The sequence below is a fragment of the Tuber melanosporum genome, assembly GCF_000151645.1.
Source record: "Tuber melanosporum whole genome shotgun sequence assembly, scaffold_11, strain Mel28".
In the NCBI taxonomy this organism is placed as follows: Eukaryota; Fungi; Ascomycota; class Pezizomycetes; order Pezizales; family Tuberaceae; genus Tuber; species Tuber melanosporum.
In genome coordinates, this window is record NW_003298766.1 from 923,082 (window position 1) to 943,797 (window position 20,716).

General features: G+C 47.6%; 4 protein-coding genes; 1 reads left to right on the forward strand and 3 right to left on the reverse strand.

Annotated features, from left to right (window-relative positions):
- The first annotated feature begins 1,679 nt into the window (after positions 1-1,679).
- GSTUM_00004352001 (uncharacterized protein) lies at positions 1,680-4,136 on the forward strand. XM_002835574.2 has 3 exons: positions 1,680-2,540; positions 2,592-2,684; positions 2,857-4,136. The coding sequence occupies exons 1-3, from the start codon at positions 2,430-2,432 to the stop codon at positions 3,925-3,927; spliced, it is 1,275 nt and encodes a 424-aa protein (XP_002835620.1). The 5' UTR covers positions 1,680-2,429; the 3' UTR covers positions 3,928-4,136.
- A 320-nt stretch (positions 4,137-4,456) lies between these two features.
- Positions 4,457-6,621, reverse strand: GSTUM_00004353001 (uncharacterized protein). XM_002835575.2 has 2 exons: positions 6,042-6,621; positions 4,457-5,973 (listed from the first exon to the last, which is right to left on the reverse strand). Exons 1-2 carry the CDS (start codon positions 6,563-6,565, stop codon positions 4,887-4,889), a joined length of 1,611 nt encoding a protein of 536 aa, XP_002835621.1. The 5' UTR covers positions 6,566-6,621; the 3' UTR covers positions 4,457-4,886.
- A 10,117-nt stretch (positions 6,622-16,738) lies between these two features.
- On the reverse strand, positions 16,739-18,843 carry GSTUM_00004354001 (uncharacterized protein; the record flags this gene model as incomplete). XM_002835576.2 has 4 exons in its annotated part: positions 16,739-17,076; positions 17,380-18,264; positions 18,344-18,367; positions 18,460-18,843. The coding sequence occupies 4 exons, from the start codon at positions 18,841-18,843 to the stop codon at positions 16,954-16,956; spliced, it is 1,416 nt and encodes a 471-aa protein (XP_002835622.1). The 3' UTR covers positions 16,739-16,953.
- A 596-nt stretch (positions 18,844-19,439) lies between these two features.
- On the reverse strand, positions 19,440-20,513 carry GSTUM_00004355001 (uncharacterized protein). XM_002835577.2 has 2 exons: positions 20,155-20,513; positions 19,440-20,101 (listed from the first exon to the last, which is right to left on the reverse strand). Exons 1-2 carry the CDS (start codon positions 20,457-20,459, stop codon positions 19,576-19,578), a joined length of 831 nt encoding a protein of 276 aa, XP_002835623.1. The 5' UTR covers positions 20,460-20,513; the 3' UTR covers positions 19,440-19,575.
- Between the last annotated feature and the right edge of the window lie 203 nt (positions 20,514-20,716).

The window sequence follows — 20,716 nt, forward strand, 5'->3', positions numbered from 1 at the left end:
CACAGTCAGGTGCACTGGCAATAGAGTACATGGAGCATACTAGGACAGCAGAATATGCAAGATCTGTAAGACAGTAGGGACAGAGTCAATGGCAGGTGCAAAAGGGTAGGGTCATTTATCCATCACAAGCTCGTCAGATAGCAAAAAGCCAAGAGGATGCAGAAATAGAGAAAGCAGAGAAATAGCTGAAAAAAAGCTTGGAATGCAAAGAAGCGGTTGGAGCATGAGGAGCGCAAACCTCTACTTAATGAGATGAAATTAAAGGTTAAAAATAGGCTAAAGGTTTTAGCCTATAAGAAGAAAATATTAAAACAAATTGTTATAGGTATTAAAAAACTGGTTAGATTGGGGAAAATAAGTGTAAATTAGAATAATTTGTATCTGTGGTGGAATTGTGAAGTTTAGTTGAGCCACAAAAAAAGTTCTGTTTAGCCACAAAAAAGTTCTGTTGAGCCACAAGTTGTGTTGAGCTGTAAAGTCATGTTGAGCTGGCAGGCACTCTGGAAGAGTGCCCCAGGTTGCGAGCAAGTGAGCAGCCGGGGGGTTGTGGCTGCAAAGCCACAACCGTGGCACGATTAGTACTAGTACTTTACAAGGGACAACTTGGTTACAGTATTTTCCTTGCAATGTGTGCGATAGGTGAAACATTTAATGGGGCTAAAGGGGCTGTTCCTGAGATTCATACCCAGACCCTTGGCAATGCATGAGATGTGAGCCCTTCTCAATACCTACAATTCCCTTGATAGATACTTGGGTACTGGTACTTCTGGCGTCGATACTTGTAACAATCAACGCGCTTTTAAAACACCTGTAAGGCACGTGACAAGTAGGCTGAAGGTTAAAACTAGCTGACAAATAGAAAAGCGGACAATCTACGTGCTTACATAGTCGGCCTGACTGGCGGACCCTGGTGCAGGTTAGCTTAAACTTCAGGGTAGCAGTTTGCTCGAGCACAGCATCATAGAGGATAAGAAACTAAACGAGTGCGTTCGGCTTACTCGAGTAGTTAAATTTAAGTCTGCCCTATGGATCTGAGGTACTGGTATTGACAACTGTGGTTGAAGGAGGATGACCGATCTTAATATAATATATTTCAACTAACCGATCGCCAACAGCCAGTTAAACTTCTCGTTGTGGGTGAAGGAGGGGTAATTTTTGTATGGAAGAACACGCTGTTCAGGGAACAATTCAGCCCATCCCAGTAAAATCCAGTTATATTATCGTACTGATGACGTGAGGAGAATTGCCCCACCTTCCGGAGAAGGAGACGTTCTCTTGGAAACGAAAATCGGGATAAAAGGGGACATGTGACGAAGGGGTGGGAAGAAAAATGGAGTGAAAAATGTGATTCAGGTATCATAGGAAAAAGTAGAAATTTCCGAAAGGGGATATTTAGGTCAGGGACGGGGTGAGAATAACTGTTTTTAGAACTGAGTCCAGTGGATCAGAACTCATTGTGGCCTGCTTTTGGACTGAGTCTGACCCATCCTGCCCTCAGCCGGTCTTCCCGGGATTAGGCAATGGAGACGGGTCTCACAAGTGCTATGAACGTTCCGTAAAATACCCGCATGACAAATTAGTTTCAAATTCATTGTTCTCAATCGGCCCAGTCAGGAAACCTCCGCCCCAAGTCAAACGAGACTTAATGCCTCCATTTCTTCCTCCGCCTCTCCTCTCCTCCTCCTCCTTTCTTCCGTTTGCCCCCCGATCAACCTCAGATCGAATCTACTACAACTTTACGAACCCTCTCTTACAACTCTACCGGTACCAAGAAATACTTTTTCGATGGACTGTGCAGCAGAGAACTACATCCCCAGAGAAGATAACAAGATTTCCCCTATTTTTCCACACAATATTCCAGCCATGGTTGCCCCATCTCTTGTTCGGTAGATTGATGGCTCGTTCTCGAGACATCGTGGCCCCTTATCCGTTTTCCATCATGGAGGGTCCTATTTTATTACGACCGCTTGGTACACGTCTATTGTTGAAAGAAGGAAGCTACGACTCTTTTACGTCGCGGTTCTCTGTCACGATCAGCCCGTTTTGTGTTAGGCCCCACCCTTGCCCTATGACCTCTCCTCACTGAGGCCTGTGGAGCATTCTATTTCACCGAAATACAATATCGCGACGTCAAACAAAAAACTCGGCGCGTGTAGAAAAAAAGAGCCCTACGTCCATCCCGCTCCTCACCACCGACCAATTTAAATAACCTTTCCTCTCTACCCTCTCCCTCTTCCACCCACCAAACACAACAGGTTCGAAGCGCTTGCAATTTTATCTCTTGCAAAAAAAAAAATCCCGATACGATCACCTCTTTCTCGTGTCTTCAAGCCTCAACTTTTTTTTCTTCCAAGATGGAAACCTTTCTTCGTTCCCTTGTCCACCCTGGACCATTCCCCCCAGCGGGAAAATCATCTTTTTTTGTCCTAATGGACGGTTTCAAAGAAACCATTTTCTTCGCAGCTTTGTCTGCTACAATTTCTGCTGAGCAGATGGGCGCGCCTGCTGCTCCAGCCTGTAACTCCTTGGGTCCCGTCATAGTAAGTTTTATGCCTCCTACCATTGATTGTATCATACACTGATGTAGCTAGACCCAACATCCTCAAATTCATATCGTAGAATATGAAAAGATGCTGCTTTTAAATCGACGGTTGATAACCGAATGCGGTCTAGGAGCCTTCAAGGTAAGATCACAGTGCAGCCCAGGGAAAGCGAGAGCACAGTGATGCGGGAATGCCCATACAACTTTTTATGAGACTGGTCGTTTGCACGGGCATTCTCGCTACGCAGTGGGCTCGCTTGCCAGGGATCTTGTATTTCCTCCTATTGTCAACGCATATACTAATATTTACACAGAGCCCAACTTTTCTCCTGAACCCGTCTGCCGCCATTCATTCGAAATTCGAGAAAGGCAGAACCCATCTCCCCGAGATAATTGTCCAACCCGTCGAGTCCCTCGCTGCTGGCCATATATTTGATGTCAACCAGGAATTCTTTCATATGATCAAGACTGGTAAAGGGTATCTTTGGCGTGGCTGGAAAGGGAAATATACCCCTTCAAATCGAGAGGATAATGCGGTGAAACCTAGTGGCTCTGCTTTTGGACAAAGTAAGACCCCTGACGGTCAGGAAATTTACTCCTGGTGTAAATTAGACTGCTGTCGTCGATATTTCGAACCCTGCAAAGAGCGGGTGGGCAGTCATAAAGTGGAAGTACCAGTAGAAGTGGAGGATGGCCCAGAATGGTGGGAGATCGAGGATGACGGAGGGGAGGATGGGCTTGGCTACGGTTCTGGGGATTCGGAGTATGGTTCGGATGAAGAGTCTGATCACTCTGATGAGGAATCGGACGAGGAGGATAGCGACGATGATGACGATGATGACGATGAGGAGGAGGAGGAGGACGATGATGATGACGGTGATGATGATGAGGAGGAAGAGGAAGAGGGCATAGAGGGGGTGGAAAATGGCGCTGCAGTCGTCACCGAAAGCTTTCTTTGCGCTCTTCCCCGGCTTGAATGCTGTCCTGCAAAGCTCGAGGCAAGCGCCTCAAGATCCAACTCCACATCATCCAATTCTTCCTTCATCATGTCCGACAATTCGACCCCAAGCACCCCGCCGACGGTGCCCTGCACCCCGATCATGAATTCTGTGGATAAGCGGGACCTGGTGGAAAGATATAACCTTGGCCAGCGTTTTGAAAACGCGTTGGCAGCTCATGTGAGCTCCCAAAAATCGAGAGCCAGGGTCCATCGCATGCTCCCCGAGCTCGATTTCCTGCGACAAGATTCAGAACGTCAATCCCTCCATTTTGAGTGGAGTGGTGATAATCGCGGCCTTGAGGCCCTGAATCTCGAGCGCGGGTGTCGGGTGATGGGGGGTGGCGCACCTATCACCCTTCTTCCCTTTCCCTCAAATTCGGAATAGAGCGATACCCCCTCCTTGTATTCCGAATTCTCATTCTCTCTTATGTTCGGAGCATTACGGCAGGTCGGAAAAAGGTGTTATGTGTTTCCCTTTTTTAATTGTACAGGATGTCGTGGGGGTGGGTTACTCATTCGGTGGAAGGCGTTTATTCATCGTTCTTGTTAGATTACCTCTGGGTGTCAATATTACTATTGTTTGCAATTGAGTTTTTTTTTTTTACCCACTGACCAGCTCTCTCTTTGACCACTTCTGCATTTGGACCGTGGACAGGGCCTCTTTGCGATCCGGAAGGGTGTGTCTGGTCTTGTTAATAATTTTTCGTCTAAACCTGTATGATAAGTCCAACCCCGTTCGAGTTGCCCCCTGGGCCCCCATCGACCTCCGTGTGCCTGGGCTCTGATCTGTCAATTGTGGGTTTTGGGCCGTAGAGATTTTTGATTGCGGGTTTGATTGAGCTTAACGCCCGATATTCCGTGTTTGATCTTGATCTTAGGAGAATCTAGTAGTTTATCCTAGTAGTGGAAAGCACTTGGACCATGGAATCTGGGACTCGATTGTTCAAACGTGATACAAAGAGCGAGTAGACCCCCCGGTAAGTGGGGGAAAAAAAGAGGTATAATACTGAAAAGTCATAATCTATCTCATTGCACATTCCCGCTCCGAGCAAAAAAAAAACATGCGCACGCAAATTCCAAAACCAATAGAAAAAAAAACTCATCAAAGAAAAGAACCCTATGGCTATCAGAACATAAACTTGATCGATCCCAACCCACCACGCAAAAATGAATAATTACCTTAGTGCATGGCATAACAGGGTTATGTTACTATCATACCATACCATACCAGAGCGCCGTATGCACCCGATACCAGTCCCGTTACGAAAAGGAGAGGGTTAACTTATATAATACGGGGGGGGGAAGAAAAAGCCTTCCAAAGGGGAGTGAAGCAGGAAGAAGAGATCAAGTTCTCCCCTCTTTAACCATCCCCGCCAACACTACTGCGCCAACAATGCCCCCATCCTTCGCCTCGACCAGTCTCACGGCCCGTCTCTTACCGCTAGAGGTGGGTGGGATCCTGCCCTCGACGACCCAGCGCTCGACAACCTCCATCATGAACCCCTCGCAGCGTTCTCTGAACGTCGGGTACTGTTCCAGTACGGTGCCGGTGTAGCAGACGAGCACTTCCTTCTCGACGTGGCATTTCAGCTCATCGTTGACGCCGAGTACGCCGATCGTGGCTGCAGCGATGAGTGCTGCGGCGCGAGTTGATACGGCGGCTGATATACGGCGGAAGCTGGCGGCGGAGGGTAGGTCCCACTTCCACTCTTCCAGGTCTCCGCCGGTGGTGGCGGCAGTGGTGGTGGCGGTGGAGGAGGAGGTGGATGAAGAGGTGTCTGGGTCGAAGTAATCCTGTAGTAGCGAGAGTGCTTCATCGTCGTTTACCGAAGCTTCCACGTCACTGCAGAGTTTTGTGTCAAGGCCGTAGGGGAGTTTCATCTTTTCTGGGAGTTGCGATTTGGGTACGCTGGAGGAGAAGAGATCTAAACACACGAGGCGTACCAGTTCGCCGAGATATCTCCCCCCGACCATTTCCTCGAAGGGCTGGAATCCCGGTTTCTCGTTCTCGAGGTCGAGTTGCACGTCCCAGGTGGTGATGTACGGTTTCAGCGGGGGCGCGGTGCCGCGGATGCTCCATTCCGTGTTTAGTAGGATGGCGTCCGTGTTTGGGCCTGATGTTGGCTGCTTCAAAACTGGGAGTTTGGAGACGGGGCAGAGGCAAGTTGCGTTTGTCCCTGTGCCTGCTATGATGCCTGCTACTGCGCGAGTGTCTTCCGTGGAGTGGTGAAGGTAGGCTGCTGAGAGGAGGGTTGAAATGGAATCGTTGGTTATGGATAGGATGTCTAGCTTCGGGAGGGGGTATGCGGGAGTGGTGGTGGAGAGGAGGTCGTCATAGGCCGTTTTTAAAAGGCTTGGGAGGTCGTTGGTGGTCGTGAAAGTGAATCCTTTACCCATTGGCATTAAAAGAGCCGAATCATGAGCAGTTTGCCTAAGATTACTCTCAACCTCCGTCAGTGAAAAGCCTTCAAAATAGACAAACAGGAAAGCGAAACATACTCCATCGGAAAACTAAAAGTAACCCCCAACTCCATCCCCTCAGACAGAACCCTCTCCCTCTCCTCGCTCCCCACATCACCCAGATACTCCCCAACGACATCCCCAATCCTGTCCGCGACCCAGCGGAATAACACCTCGGCAGCCCCAGTCTTGAAATGCTGGGGAATGCCCCAGCTCCCCCGTGTGCAAACCTTCAACCTGCTCCCCCCGTATAGCCAGACCACCGCAACCCTTAAGTTCGTGCCACCAAGGTCAAGCGCTAGAAACCTGCCCTTTTCCTCCCCGGTCGGCAGCGCACGGATGGGCGTGGGCAGGAACTGGTCTGAGGCTGTCAGAGCGAGGTTGTGGTATATCACTTCGAAAGCCCTCGCGATGCCAGGGACGTCGGCGAGGGGTGCCTCGAGCCTCTCCAAGTGGCCCGCCTCCAGGGGTGGGATTGGCGTTGTGGGCTTGGCGGCATTAGTTTTGCTGGTATTACTGGTGCTGGTGCTGTTGGAGACGTTGGAGGCCGCAGATGGCGCCATGGAATAGGATAAAAAAATGAGCGAAAATGATTTTATAATCTTTTGCGAGTTGTGGGATGGGAGGGTGGTTTTATTCACCTACCGATTGCCTAGTAGAGGGACGGGAGGGGACGGGAGGGGGCTGTATTACTATAACGGCCCTGTGATGCTGGATGTTGAGTGTCTCACAATACTTCTGCCATAATACGGTATGGCATACTGGTATGGTCACTCCATTCCGATCCTCAGGCCCACCCCCCCTTCCTTTTCTTTCTTTCTCTCACTCTCACTCCCTCCCTCCCTCCCTTCCTTCACTCCCTCTCTCCCTTCACTCCCTCTCATACCGGTATCGTAGCACGCGATGGGAGTAGACCACAGCAGGCGGTTCAACTTAAGATTGTAGGGGCAAAGGTGAGGCCTTCTTCCCCGGAGTGTCTATTTTTAGTAAAACCCAGATCGACAGCCGATCCTGCAGGGCTTCCGTCGTTGGTCCAACAATCGTTGTGAAGAGGGGGGAGATCATCGTGGTACGGGCTGGTTAGGAAGGTGGGATTTAGACTAGATTCTAGAACGAATGAATGAGCGAATTACGTACAGTACAAGTATGGTGTTAGTGGGTTCCAGCATTTTTTTATATATTTTTTTACTTGGCGAGTGTTGTTTGGGAGTTGGTGTCAACTGTCTTCCCGTAGTATGAGACATAAATTAGGAGTTTTGACGAGACGATGGATGGTGGTTTTTTTTTTTGATATCATACCCAGGGAGAATTTCTCTCTGCTGTAGGCTTATAATATCGCTCAGCAATGGCTGTTGTGGGGTAGAAAGTCTTATCAGGTGGGCTATCGTAGCAACTGGACCTCAAGCTACAAGTAAGGTGTTGGAGTTACCTCTCCTGGTAGGGCACTGTACGAGTACTTGTAGGTTGTGTTTTTCCTTTCTACCTGTTTCAGCGGAGGATTGAAAGTCTTTTTTTTTTTTCCTATCTTTCGCTCTGATAGCCCCACTTTATCCAAAGAGGGGAATTCTAGACGTCTTAGCGCGAGGTCCAATTATTCCAGTTTCTACTGATAGTACCGGTGTGGAGGGGAGATTGAGTTAATAGGGTATTGTCTGGGAGCCATGAGGTTTTTACCCCATGGAATTTCCTGTCTTTGTGCATGCCTTGGCATGAACACATTCCTGTATTTAAACTGGGAGCTGGTCTTCTTAGTTAGACAAGCTCAACCACCACTCAACAACAACCATTTAGATAGCGGTGCGTGCCTATCTAAATCAGGTTCAGCTTCAACCCCCTTTACTTTGTCTGTGTTGGTCTATTTACTGTGTGATTTGATTCCAAGTTATCAGTCAGGTCACAGAGCAATAGTAGCCACAAGGTGCATGCTTGGTCGACACACCATCCAATTAAGGGAATAAAATATAAAACCTCCCACACCGGTACGGCATCGTAACGTAAAATGGTATCATACCTTGGTTGAAGCGACAAGGGCCCACTACTAGGAGTATCGGTGCGAGGGCCAAAATTTTGAGGAAAAGGTGGCAGTATCATTATTAAGATCAATTGCTGAAGAGAACCTGAGAGCGATATCAACATTTTCGGATTCGAAGACATCACTTGTAGTCGGGCACAGTGCAAAGATAGATACCTGTACCGTACTGTGCTATTATCGTAGAAAGCTACCATAAGCCATAGCGCACAATAGTGGATTTGTAGCCCTAAAAATTTAAGTGGCCAGTATGATACCTGTACGAACAACTATACGTTGGATATACAGCGGTCCAATGGGATTTGAGGCGAGGGACCTCCTCAGGAATTAGGTATGATATTAATTAAACATTGAGCAACAAGCACACGCTAGTAAGTGACATCTCCAAAAGCCAAAAGCAAGTGTTGCAAGTCAATGAAACCCAACCCGATGAATATTAGAAGTATTCATCCCGGGGCCGAGAAACGCTCAGCGTATACAAGCATTTCAACAGGTTACAAGACTTTGATGCGTGAAACGCCTATTAGCATAAAAGACTTGCAGGTCAACTGGAAATTTGGCACAGTGCTCGCAAAAAAACGCTGCTTCGACCCTGGGGACCGAAATCCCTCTTTCAAGTACCGGTATTTCCACACTTCATGGGAGCCATCTCCACGAGTTCGCGGATGGCTCTATTTCGCGCTCCGGAAGGTGCGAGTAAGGCGTGCTGTACCGAATACTGATTTTCCCTAGAGCCTGGCAAAAATTACCCTTCGCTCTTGAGAGGCGGAGAACATTTGGGCCGGCAACAGCACCAACAACCCGAAGGGGGGGGGTATATGAATGTGCGCAGAGGTTTAAACTAGGGTGAATTGGGTAGAATAGTGAATTGAATTTCTAGGTTTAGTACTCCTGTGAGTCTAGTTCTGGTTTGGTGCCGTCTTGATACGTCAATAGTGGGAAAGGGTCGCGGGTGGAAGCAGATTAATTTTATATCCCATCCTATGATAAGTTCTAAGATTTATGACGATTACGACGCATTACCGTAGAATTGAAATAAACTGTCTTCTCGCTAGGACGTTGTAATTGCCTCTCCTTGTAAGGTCGATGGCATATTCCCTTTTATCTGCCGCAATTGAGGGTTCGAAGATAGTTTTTTTCGCTGTGTTTCTTTCCTCCTGATCCAAAGGAGGAATCCTGGACCTCTACGAAATCAAGGCAAAGATTGCGGATTCGTTTTACTGACCTCTTTGGCCGATTCAGCATAACGACTCCAATCCGCCCCTTTCCTATAGAACGCTGTCACTTTAAATCGTAGAGCCTCGGAAATGAATCAGAGCCTTTCTTTGTACTTAGTTCCAACAGTTCGTGTTCAAATTAAGAGCTCTCATTTCACCCCCCTGCCTGTGTGGTTTTTTAGTCAGTGGCAGTTTCGTAGCGGTGAAGGTTATTAGGGCGAAGCCCTAGCAACTCTAGCTATGATAATATTATTACAAGTATTATGATAATATTATGATAATATTATCATAGATCTCGAGCATGTACTCGACTACAGGTTAGGTTTGGGGATAAGATTCGGTTTGAAAAAAGCTGATATCATAACATAACATATCATAGAGCAGAATTCCAATCTGGGTAGTGGAATTCTAATACGGGCTTGCTGGATTGAATAACGAAACCCGAATTCCACAAGTAACAATAGAATTCAGCCGGGACTCGCATTGAATGAGTTTGCGGTTGAGTTGGGAAAGAGGGAAATTGACTATCATAGCTGATCCGGCGTTCGCATCAGCAGAAGTACCATTGAACACCTAAACCATGCGAAGTCGGGACGAATTATATACAGCAACTGCCTGGGGAGGACATTATACATGGCTGGATAATTTTGTGATTGAACTTCCCTGTATAACTCTGATACCTCCTTCAATATTTGTTAGGATAAACCCCTAATGGTATTTAATTAAACGCTTCACTCTTCGTATGATACTACCTATTCAGCATCAGGGGTGGTATATTAGATCAACCGGAACACCGTGACCTTATTATCTATACTCATTTCCCTCGCCACAATCGCGCCAAAGATGGCATTTCCTTGCTGACATCTTTAGAGACTTCAAATCAAGGGCTGGAAAGCCGGAATGAATCTATCCTAGTGCGGTGAAGGGAGGCAGTGGGGGAGGCTATCCCATGGTGAACAATCCCGACGCAAGGGTGGGGGCTGAGTATCTATCATAGATGTTGGACTCTGATAGACAGCTCGTGCCTGCCCAGGTTTAGCCCCTGTCGTCAGATCTCGACGACAGGTATCGTATGTCTCTTGTATAATATAAACCCTATATAAGTTATCTAGTACCGTGGTAAGCAGCGGAAGTATCCGGTACGGGAGTACCGGTATCATACTCAAACGCTTGAGTCTGGGTTTGGTACTGCGCTACTGTAGTATGGGCACTCAGATGCGCCAAGATACTTGTAATTTGCCAGCCAATTTTTTTTCATCCATGAGTTAGTGCGCAGGCAGGTACTGTACCCACCACCTTTGTGCAGTCGGCAACGAATTTGGGTGATGAAACATCTATCGTACCCAGGAATGGATGGTCAAGGTCTGACAGCCCCGGAGGGGTTTGTTTGTGTGTGCGGTGGGGCGGACGAAATTCAATCTGGTAATTGCCGTGGAGAACCCCCGGTAAGGCAGGAAGCCCTGACATCCCTAGCATACCTGGCCCTAGAAAACTCATTTATTATGATTCGACATCGGACAAGTTCAACAAGCCTTGCTCAAGACCAATCTATCATACCTATGGTGTAGAATTTCCAGCCCCCCACCCATGCCCAAGATTCTCCTTTGCGTGATACCGGTATGGTTCGAGCGGTTTACGAACGGGCACTAGGGTAACAACTTTTCAAACTCGATAGCTTCTACAACCACGAGACTAATTCAAAAAGAAAACCCTAGGCAATAGGGAGAAGAAGGATGATAGTGGCTGGGGGGGTTAAATTACTTTCATGGTTGCAGAGTCTATCGAAATTTGAAAAAGTTGGAATCCGGTGCACTTTGTAAACACCTCGAACCATACTCCGAAGCCTTCCAGAAGAACCCCCACATACTAGTGCTAATACGACCCCCAACGGTACTATACTTCACAGGATAGCACCCACCAACCACTCACGATATATAGCCATCCGATCCCTCGAAAGATCGCCGACCAATCCACCCTTCCAGACTCCATTCGATGCCCTAATCCCCAACTCCCCTCCCTATCCCCGAGCATCCATCATCACCCCCAGTAAATTGCCTCAACCCCCACGCTCCATCATGCGATCCGTGTGGAAAAAAAAAGGAAAAGGAAAAGGAAAAGGAAAAGGAAAAGGAAAAAGAAGGCTTTTCCCCACACATGGTAAACACGGAGATTTTGAGATTTCAGGAGATTCGCCTAGCATACCGTCTGTCATACATACATACATACAGTACATGCATGTCTGCACGCGCGCACGTTAGGTACGGTGCGGGCAGGCGGTCATGCTTCCGGAGCCGTTTCACCCGCCGTACCTCCCTTGTAGACATCATGTGTATTCACGGCGACTTATACAGGTGGGAGAAGGGGACTTTGGTCTACAAGGATGGATGGGGGTTGGTAGGATATAATAGTGTGTGAAGGTCACGATGAGTACAGTACCCCATGCCGGGAGGAGCTCCCCCACCCCCCATGGTCGGGAGGAGGAGGAGGAGGAGGAGGAGTGAGCAAGTGGGTAGGTATGGTACTCGTAGTGCCGAGGTGTTTTTTAAAAAAGGGGACTGCTATTGCATATCACCAAAGTTTGGTCCTCTTGTCTGGGTCTGGGTCGTATGCGATAGCGGTTGTTGTTCGGGAAAGTCATCGACACCACGAGTGCTGTGGTGGTGGTGGTCGTACCGCTCTGGAGATGGGAAATGCTGGCATGGAACTTTTGGTGATCGTCACTTTTGGACACCCAATTCTGGCGCGTACCATGAGAACTCTTGTGATCTGCTATCCCTAATCTCTGAACCCGAGAGACGAGCACGACAAAGAAGGATTAGTGCTCACCTCACACTGTAGATCCTGAGCTCTTTAGAAGTATTGGATCTCATGGATTGATATTTGCTATTCTGTGAATATGTCAGACTTAACCCTTCATGGGCCAATGCCGTGATCTGTGCTGATAGAGTGATATCGAATTCCGAGAGTTCTCGCGATATCCTAACTCAACGGGGTCTGGGGAATGTTGAATTTCAGATTTCGTGATCTTTTCTCTCCGTCCTCAACGACAAATGCCATTCGCCGTATAAGTCAACTACACGGGTATTATCGGTTGTGGTAACTTTTAAATGTTATAGGATCTTCATGTCCAACAAGAGCGCACGACAACATCACGCGAACGCGCACTCTACAGCGCATGACATATTCTTCTTGCTTGGGACATCCTGTCCTGATAGCTGACTAGCACGAGTAGTACGTCTGCTGCAGCGCCTTGGGTAAGGCGACCACAGCGAGACTAATCGACATGATAGCCGCGGTTCAGGAAGGAGTGGACTTTTTTAGGGATGTTACGGGTGCTGTTTGTTCTTCTAGTATTACGTCCTATGGGACATGGTATGGATGCTTACAGCGCAGTAGAGGAGAGCGCAGCCGTCATGCCATACGGATGTTTTCCGCTCCAGGGATCACACCGCATCAGTCAGCTGGATTGAAAAATCGCAGCAGCTTGCATATCGAGTGATCATGCGTGAACACTTGGGTTGACGACATTGCTATGATCAAGGATGGATGTATAGCACGGTACCGTGTCGCTACTTTCCGAGCAAACTTCTCGACATATCATGGCTAATCTACGGAGCAAGTGGTCTCCTTCCCTACTCTTTTCCTCCCCTAAGAAAAGTGTGAAGCCCAGCCCACACTTTCCGTGAAAAGGTCTTCTGTCCCTCCTGAGTGGAAAAATAATATCATAAAAATAAAATTTAATAATAAAAATAATGACACCGGAACCCCGATAACTGACAATCCCTCACCCTGAGAAATCCCTCAAAAGAAGACAAAACAAATGCCCAAAATCCAAAATACCGTGCCAGACAATGATAATAGAAATACCATACTAATTATAATCATAATAATAATGATAATAACCCCCCAAAAAGGAAACAACCCCTAGCGTAAGGGGAACTTTAGTGGCCAAGGGAGGCCAGGTCATACCTATCTGGGGTATAGTAGAAAAAAAAAGAGGGCAAATTACGATTAAAGAACCCCCCCCCCAGCCCGCCGCTAACTCATCTCTGGTCCCTAGAGACTTTCAATACCGGACCTGGATTCTGCCCCCCTCGCCTACTTGCATCCCGTGAACCTAGCCCGTGTAGAGTATCACAGCAATCCGCCCCCAACTTTCGACAATTGCAGGTTGAGGTGTCGGGGATTGGGAAGGGTGGTGGTGTATTTGGATACCCATCAGGGTAAGGGTATGGATAGCCTATTGCCAGCGCCGACGGGAGGACGCCGGGGTTCCGGTAGCATTCTGTTGGCCAGCTCTGGGGGGTGGTTAATAACTTGTTTATGTTTGGTTTTTTCCAAGAGGGGAAAGGAAGGGGAAGATAATGGAAAGAGTGATTCTTACGATTACTGGAGTGGGCCTCCTTCCAGCCTCGCTGGAGGAGCTCTTTGATGGCATGCAGCCCATGGTAGTAGTTACAGGTATGTTAATTCGAGTAGAGGAGGTATGATAGGCGGCTAGGTGGAAAGTGGAATTCGGGTCTCTTTGATTCTCCGAAGGTTGTTTGGAATAGTTTTGTATTGTATTGTATTGCACAGGTCGTGAGAGGGTGGTTCCGAAGGTTGAGAATGTGTGTAAGTATGTATGAATGTGGGTATATATCGATCTCTCCACTATTCTCTATCCCTCAAAGTGATTGGAGAGGAGAGGGCTCTACCAAGCTGTTCTTATATCAACTGTCCCCTCCCAACCGCAACACAAGCATCCCAACTCAACCCGGTGGGACCCGGACCATAGGTCGGGGATGACAGCGTAGGGAGATAAGTAGGTAAGTACCATAGGTAGGTGAGGTTGGGAGATGCCTCATAACGTACAAAGCCGTCCTACCCCTTGCATATGTCTCTGGAACGTAAAAACGTTTGCTCGTTCCAATCTAGGAAGAAGGGACAACGAGGAGGCAGGTACTGGTATGCCCGCCTACCCACTTACCTACCTACCTGCAACCGTCGCTCCAGTGTGACCTTCCTTGGGGAAAGAACCTGAACTCGCTTTTTGTCAAGACACATCTTTGGCTTTTGATCGGAAGCGCAGGGGAAGAAGGAGGAGGGCAAGAGTGAGAAGGGGTTCAAGAACGTTTGCCATCTACTATCAGTTGTTCATCCAATGGTGTTAGCGGGGGTGCATCTACTAGTATACAAGATTGATCTCCTAACAGAGCGTTCCCGGGCAAAGTTACCGTTTCGGACCTTTTCTGTTTTTCTCCCGCCACATTTTCTTGTAAGTTGGCTCTTGGATCTTTTTCCTTTTTGTATCATTATCTACCGTGGGGTAGCAGAAAAGACACTAAACCCTCTGCCAGAGATTTGCCGGCTGGTAGTTCTTTTTACTTTTCTTTGCTTTAATCTTACCTCGCACGACAGAGTGTGGCTTTCTAGTAATGTATTGCACCGTACCCTAAAGGACCTCCGGCTCACTCACTCACATGCAAAACACTTACTACTAACTCGCCTTAACTTGAAAGTATGTAAGCCTTAAACAATCATCATATAAGCAGATACGAGTCCTTAAACCCCTCTGGACCAGATGAAAACAAAAAAAAAAAAAACGGGGGAAAAAGAGAAATGTATACAGTGCACTGCCGTACGTTGCCGCACGGCAGCCACACGATGACATCTAAGACATTTCTCGATGTTCTGTGTATCCGACAAAGTTAATCCAGCTTGTTGCCATAATTGATCGTTGATTGAACAGCTTACACCAACAATAATTTTTTTTCCGTGGGTTACAACACAACCCAGAAGTTGTTCAATTATTATACAACTATTTTTCGGCCAGTGAAACACCTAGCTATTGTAAGAAACATATCGAGGCTCAAGCAGTTTCGAAGCCTGCGTGAACTTCTGAAATCAGAAATTTCCTAAATAAGTACTCTTACTGTACCCCTCTATGTCGGGTGTCAATGAAAGCCCGGGCGCTTAAACCGAATTTCTAAGCTCTTACACACAAGCAATTCCACAACATGAGGCTCCCAGATCCATCAATAGGTAAACGCGATTGTAGAATATAGATCCCTAGATTCTTGGCTGCTTGAACATATGGTTTGGTAGGGGGCTCATGGGGGGTTGGCACAGTGGACCTGAATTGCTCATAATATTATATTCTTTTGACTATTTTGGCGTGGTTTTGGTGGTGGCAACGACAAGCGATGAGTTGTCACAGTACCGTATGTACGAGTGCGATGGTAGTAACCCTTTAGTGCTGGGACAAAATAGCACGAAATATGCACATGTACATGGGTTTATGTGCAGTTATCCGTGATTCATGACGGTGCATTAGCAAAAATGATACTGCGACTGATTAGTTAACTATTGGGTTGATTGGTGATGGTATCCTTCCCTTCAGTCCACTTCCCTCCCTCGCCCCAAGACCGGTATCATACCTATATTCGGCCTCTTTTTCCTTTTCTCTTTGTCGGCCCCAGACCCGAGGCAAGTTTCCCCTTTTGGCTTCTCCCGGCACCGCGGGAGGAGGAAAAAACCTAAAAAACTCACCTCCCATACAGACGCCCGAGTATAATATTATACGAACACGAGGAGCATACAGTCCACTACAGGACTTAATTCTCACTCCCTCGAGACTGAAAAGCCCGATTACAGACCAGGGCACTCCCAGTCAGACACCGTAATACAACACGGTGTTCTAAGTACTGTACCGGTACTCGAGTAAACTCTCCGTTCAAATTTCAACCCCTCCCTGCAATTGCAATAATGCGGGAGACTTGTCCTGCCCCCCTTGAACATGCACCAAATGTATGTGTCACAATCAATCGTTCCTATCCATGGTTTTGGTCCGAAAATCTCCCGCCCCCTGTCTTCCTCCCTACTGCATCAGTCCACCCATCCATGATTCCCGACGCCATGTTGATGTTTTTTTCCCCTTTACTTCCCCTTCTCTCCCGTTTTGCGAGATTTGATAGGCCTCTGGCGGAGCTGTACTTGTATCCCGCAAGCCCGGCGGGATAATAGATCTGGCGATTTCGAAAAAAGCCCCCACACCCCCCCGCGCGCGGCTGTTGCTGAAAACCCAACAACTACCGATAAGGCACAAACCGTCCGCCCATAAGACCACACTCCCACTAAGTTCTGTTCTTCAAGGGCCTACAACACGAGAGAACACCGAGACATGTTAGGAAGCATAAACCCAAGACAAAAGCCACCAAGGATTTTTGTTGCCGTAGAGCACCGATTTGCAAGACAAAGGGCACCAGCAAGTAGGTAATCAAACATCACTATCTATTCAACACGGCTTAGTGGTGTCGTCGGTTCAATCCGCAAATGCGATTCTGCGGATGTTCAATGCAAAAGAAAAGTGACCACCCGAATTGGCTATAACCTGTCTATCGGGTTAACTATGTACTGTACTGTACCGTCACAAGACCAACTTTGTGCACAGTACCGGTATGATAGCCATCAAACTTCAGTACACAATCCCCAAAGGAGAGGTTTGAGTATTTTTTCCGCACCGAGGTTCCATTGCATAACGCTTATTTCAAATAGGAAAAAAAATGAGTAGTAACAGAACAGAATACCCCTTTTTTCCTGCAGGCAAGCGTATCAATAGCACTTGAGAATTGGGGGGAAAAAAGAAGATAGACCGCCAACAATTATGTCAAACCTTAAACACCCTGCCGCCCATACCAGGGTGAGCGCTTTTTCTACCGGGGATTTATTTATCTAATTCCGGGCAGTTCTTCAAGTGAAAGCTCTTCAGCCTCACAAATGCCTCGAAACCAAACTTGCTCAGTGTTACACCTCTTCCCGAATCCTTCCAGCCGGTCCATGCAAGATCCTATGTATGACGCAATTCCATCAGTCAGTCAGAGACACTATCATGCTTTTATACAGTAAATTCACACGTGAGGTGCCAATAAAAAAGATTGACTTAATAAGGAGAGAAAGGGCGATTCCACGGCGCTGTGAAACCAACGACATTTCTGTTGATCCCAAAAGTAGAACCCGTCTCCGAAGCAGTTGAGAGAGGTATGGTAAATTCTTAAGCAAACAAAACTTGTCGTAGCTATAAAATATGACTTGTAACGATACGCGGAGAATAAAGCCCTAAAAGGCCCCTAGAAGGGGATCTGGAACGTACCGGACTAGGGTAATCACAGCGATTGACAAACACTGTTCCTGCTTCGACCCGTTCCACCAACCGTTCTCCGGTCTCAGTGTCCTTGGTCCAGATACTAGCCGTTAGGCCAAGTTGCGAGTCGTTCATCAGCTTTACAGCCTCTTCATCATTGGAAACCTTCATGACAGGAATTGTAGGCCCGAATGTCTCCTCGGTCATGATCCGCATACTGTGGTTGCACTCGGCCAAAAGCTCTGGTCTAACAAATGTCTCACCCAGCCGGACACCTTCGGCAAATACTGATTTCGGAGTAAGATTTACGGCGCCTTTAGCCTCCGCGTCTTTTATATGTTCGGAAATAGTCTTTGCAGATTTGACCGAGACAACAGGACCGATCTGCGTGCTCTTGTCAAACGGATCCCCGAGCTTGTAGCCTTCCAAGACCTTGACCACCTCTTTTAAGAAATCGTCATAGACACTCTCATGGACATAGACCCGCTCAATTGAGCAGCAGCTCTGGCCGGAGTTAAATACGGCACCGTCTACGATGTTTTCCGCAACCCAAGCCAGGTTCACATCCGGACGAACATAGGCTGGGTCTTTCCCTCCGAGCTCGAGTCCGATGGGGACGACTCTTGATGCAGCTGCCTTCTGGACCGCAATTCCCCCAAACACAGATCCTGTGAAGGCGATTGAGCGGATATCCGGATGAGAAACAAAATACTCGAGCGCCTTAGGGTTTCCACAGTGAACTGTCTGTAATACGTTCTCTGGGAGGCCTGCTGCGCTGAATATCGAGACAATGTGTTCCGCTACTGTGGGTGTTTGTGGGGACGGTTTCAGGAGTAGGGTGTTCCCAGCTAGGATGGCTGGGACAAGCGAGTTTATCAAAATAAGGTACGGGTACTAGAATTCGCCAATCAACTATCCGCCCTCAGGAAATTTCAAGACGGCGATTTGAATGTTAAGCGATAGATAGACTCACGTTCCAAGCGAAGATTACCAAGATCTACAAGACTCAGAAAGTTAGCACAGGAATCATAGCAACTCAGTCCGGATCCCAACCGGCAATTATTGACGCGAATATTGGAGAGGTCCTACCACTCCCAAAGGCTCCTTTCGGATGAATCTTCTGAACCCCTCCTGCTCTTCACCGGGGGAATCCTTCAAAGCCTCATCGGAAACCTTCAAGAGGTATTCTGCCCTCATCTTTGCAGTCGACACCTCCGAGCCAGTGTAAGCGATAGGTCTCCCCATTTGCTCTGTCAATTCCTTAGCTAAGAGATCGCTCTTGCTGGATAGGATCTCTAAAGCTTTCCTGACGATCTCCTGCCGCTTCTTCAGGGGATGGGTATGACGAAAAGTCGAGAAGGCATGATTGGATTTCTCGACTATCGACGGGAACTCTTCGGCTGAGACTCCCTCTCGGATCAGCAATGGCTGGCCGGTTATAGGAGAGATTGTGGTTATAATTTCTTTGCTCATCGGAGAACTTTGTTAAAAGATGTTGAACTGAGGATACCGGAAGAGAGTTTGCTTTTGGTCTAGGAGGTCCAGTGATGAGGAGGGGTTAACCGTTGCGTAACAACCACGTTACACAACTCACTGTGCCCTAAAACCCGGTCCCAAGGCAGTTAGAATTATACAGATATCTGCTTGTAATACTCCCGCCATAGACATCACCGAAGAGGCCACAGGCTGCTGGTATTATACCAATACTAAAATACCGCAGCCCATGATACTATTAAGCAGGTAGACTATTGTACTGGTAAACAGGTAGACAATTTTTCTAAGTGATTTGTGCTTCGCCAGTAGATCTACATCAAGTTGAGTTTGATATAAGTATTGAAATAGCATTTCCCTTTAGTACTACACGTACAGTACAGTACATATACCCGCCTAGCCCTAACTCATAATTGGTGTCCCCAGCAGTTCACCAACAACGCTAGCCCGCAGCACCCTAGCGCTCCTGTCAGTTTTCCATGAAATGGTGAAGCCCGCGATTCTCTATCGTTTATTCTTCGTCCATCCGGCCCGACATGATAGCAGGGACATCCCCATATGAAATTAAACCCAGGAAGTTTTCTGCACCCCAAGCTTATGATTAACTTTCAAATAAACCCACGGGTAAAATCACTCGAGTGAAGTGATTATCCTGTAGATTCTAGGATACACTGCCCAAGTGCCAAATAGACGCGCCAAAAGACCACATTGAAATTAGTGCCCCGTCCAGATGATACGTTCACTTTCAATCCACTCGCTTAGCTTCTTGCTTTTTTCCCCAAATCTTTCGTGACCACCATTCTTCTCTTTGTATATCTTCTTGATATCCCTCACGAGGTCCTCAATGTCGCTCCCCCCATCGCAATCCTTCCATTTTCCTCCGTCCCTAACGCACCGCTTCTTCCCGTCAACCCTGACGGTGCAACTTGTCTCTGCCTCGAGCGCTCTGCTTCTCTCCACGCTATTTCTCAACATGCTCAGTCCACCATCAGGTCCCATATCCGACGCACAGTCATTTAACTTTTGGAAGTCAATTCCATTCTTATCTGCACATCCTTCAACAAATTCTCGTTCCGGGATATTTTTGAAATCGTGTATGAGGCAAAGAGAGAACGGTAAGTACGTATGTGCAGGAGGAGGCGAAGGAGGTGTGTTGATCTTCGCGCTACATAGATGTAGAATATTGCCGAGGCATTCTGAGGGGCCGTGCATACAAAATACACCATCATCCGCTGTAGGTCTGGAAATCTTGGTTAGTGAATACCAAAGAAGAACTGAGTGGCCAAAAAACACCGTCCGATGAAGCTCATTTGGAAGTCCACCAATGATTCGATCTCCTCAAGTGTGGGCGCAATGAGCTGTTCTAGACAATCTCTGGCATCCGGGCACTTGGACATTATGTGGATCTCGAGAGGAACTTTGATCTCGGCTGCAAGACCCGGCGCCCTCAATGATTGTTGGTTATCCACATTATGGTTCGGGGGATAGTCGCGGGTAAGAAAAGAAGCCAGGGCCCCAGGGTCAGGGGTGGCGATATAAGAAGTGTAGAGAATTACGACAACAAGAATGAACGGGATAGCCACGCGAGAAGAAGACATGGTGAGGCTGCGGAATTGGGGTAAATTAAAGGAGTAGAATAGAGGGGGAAAAAAGGGAGGAAGGAGAGTATGGAGCATTCTGGGTGATGAATTACAAAGCTCCGTATGACAGGGTAATGACGTATCTTGGCAAACCCAACGGCCGAATCTGCCCGGATCACAACCAGACCACTTGGACAGAGAGTCCGACGCTATAGTCTACACCGTGACTCAGACCATTCAGCACATCGCTGAAGTCGAGGGTAGTCTGCTCGAGT

Excerpts from the sequence above, each read along its gene's own strand:
- GSTUM_00004352001 (XM_002835574.2), top strand. The coding sequence starts at position 2,430 with ATGGACGGTTTCAAAGAAACCATTTTCTTCGCAGCTTTGTCTGCTACA. Across the intron at positions 2,541-2,591 it reads ACTCCTTGGGTCCCGTCATA|ACCCAACATCCTCAAATTCA; the intron begins GTAAGTTTTATG and ends TGATGTAGCTAG. Across the intron at positions 2,685-2,856 it reads GCGGTCTAGGAGCCTTCAAG|AGCCCAACTTTTCTCCTGAA; the intron begins GTAAGATCACAG and ends ATATTTACACAG.
- GSTUM_00004353001 (XM_002835575.2), bottom strand. The coding sequence starts at position 6,565 with ATGGCGCCATCTGCGGCCTCCAACGTCTCCAACAGCACCAGCACCAGT. Across the intron at positions 5,974-6,041 it reads ACTTTTAGTTTTCCGATGGA|GCAAACTGCTCATGATTCGG; the intron begins GTATGTTTCGCT and ends GAGTAATCTTAG.
- GSTUM_00004355001 (XM_002835577.2), bottom strand. The coding sequence starts at position 20,459 with ATGTCTTCTTCTCGCGTGGCTATCCCGTTCATTCTTGTTGTCGTAATT. Across the intron at positions 20,102-20,154 it reads CAAATGAGCTTCATCGGACG|ACCTACAGCGGATGATGGTG; the intron begins GTGTTTTTTGGC and ends CAAGATTTCCAG.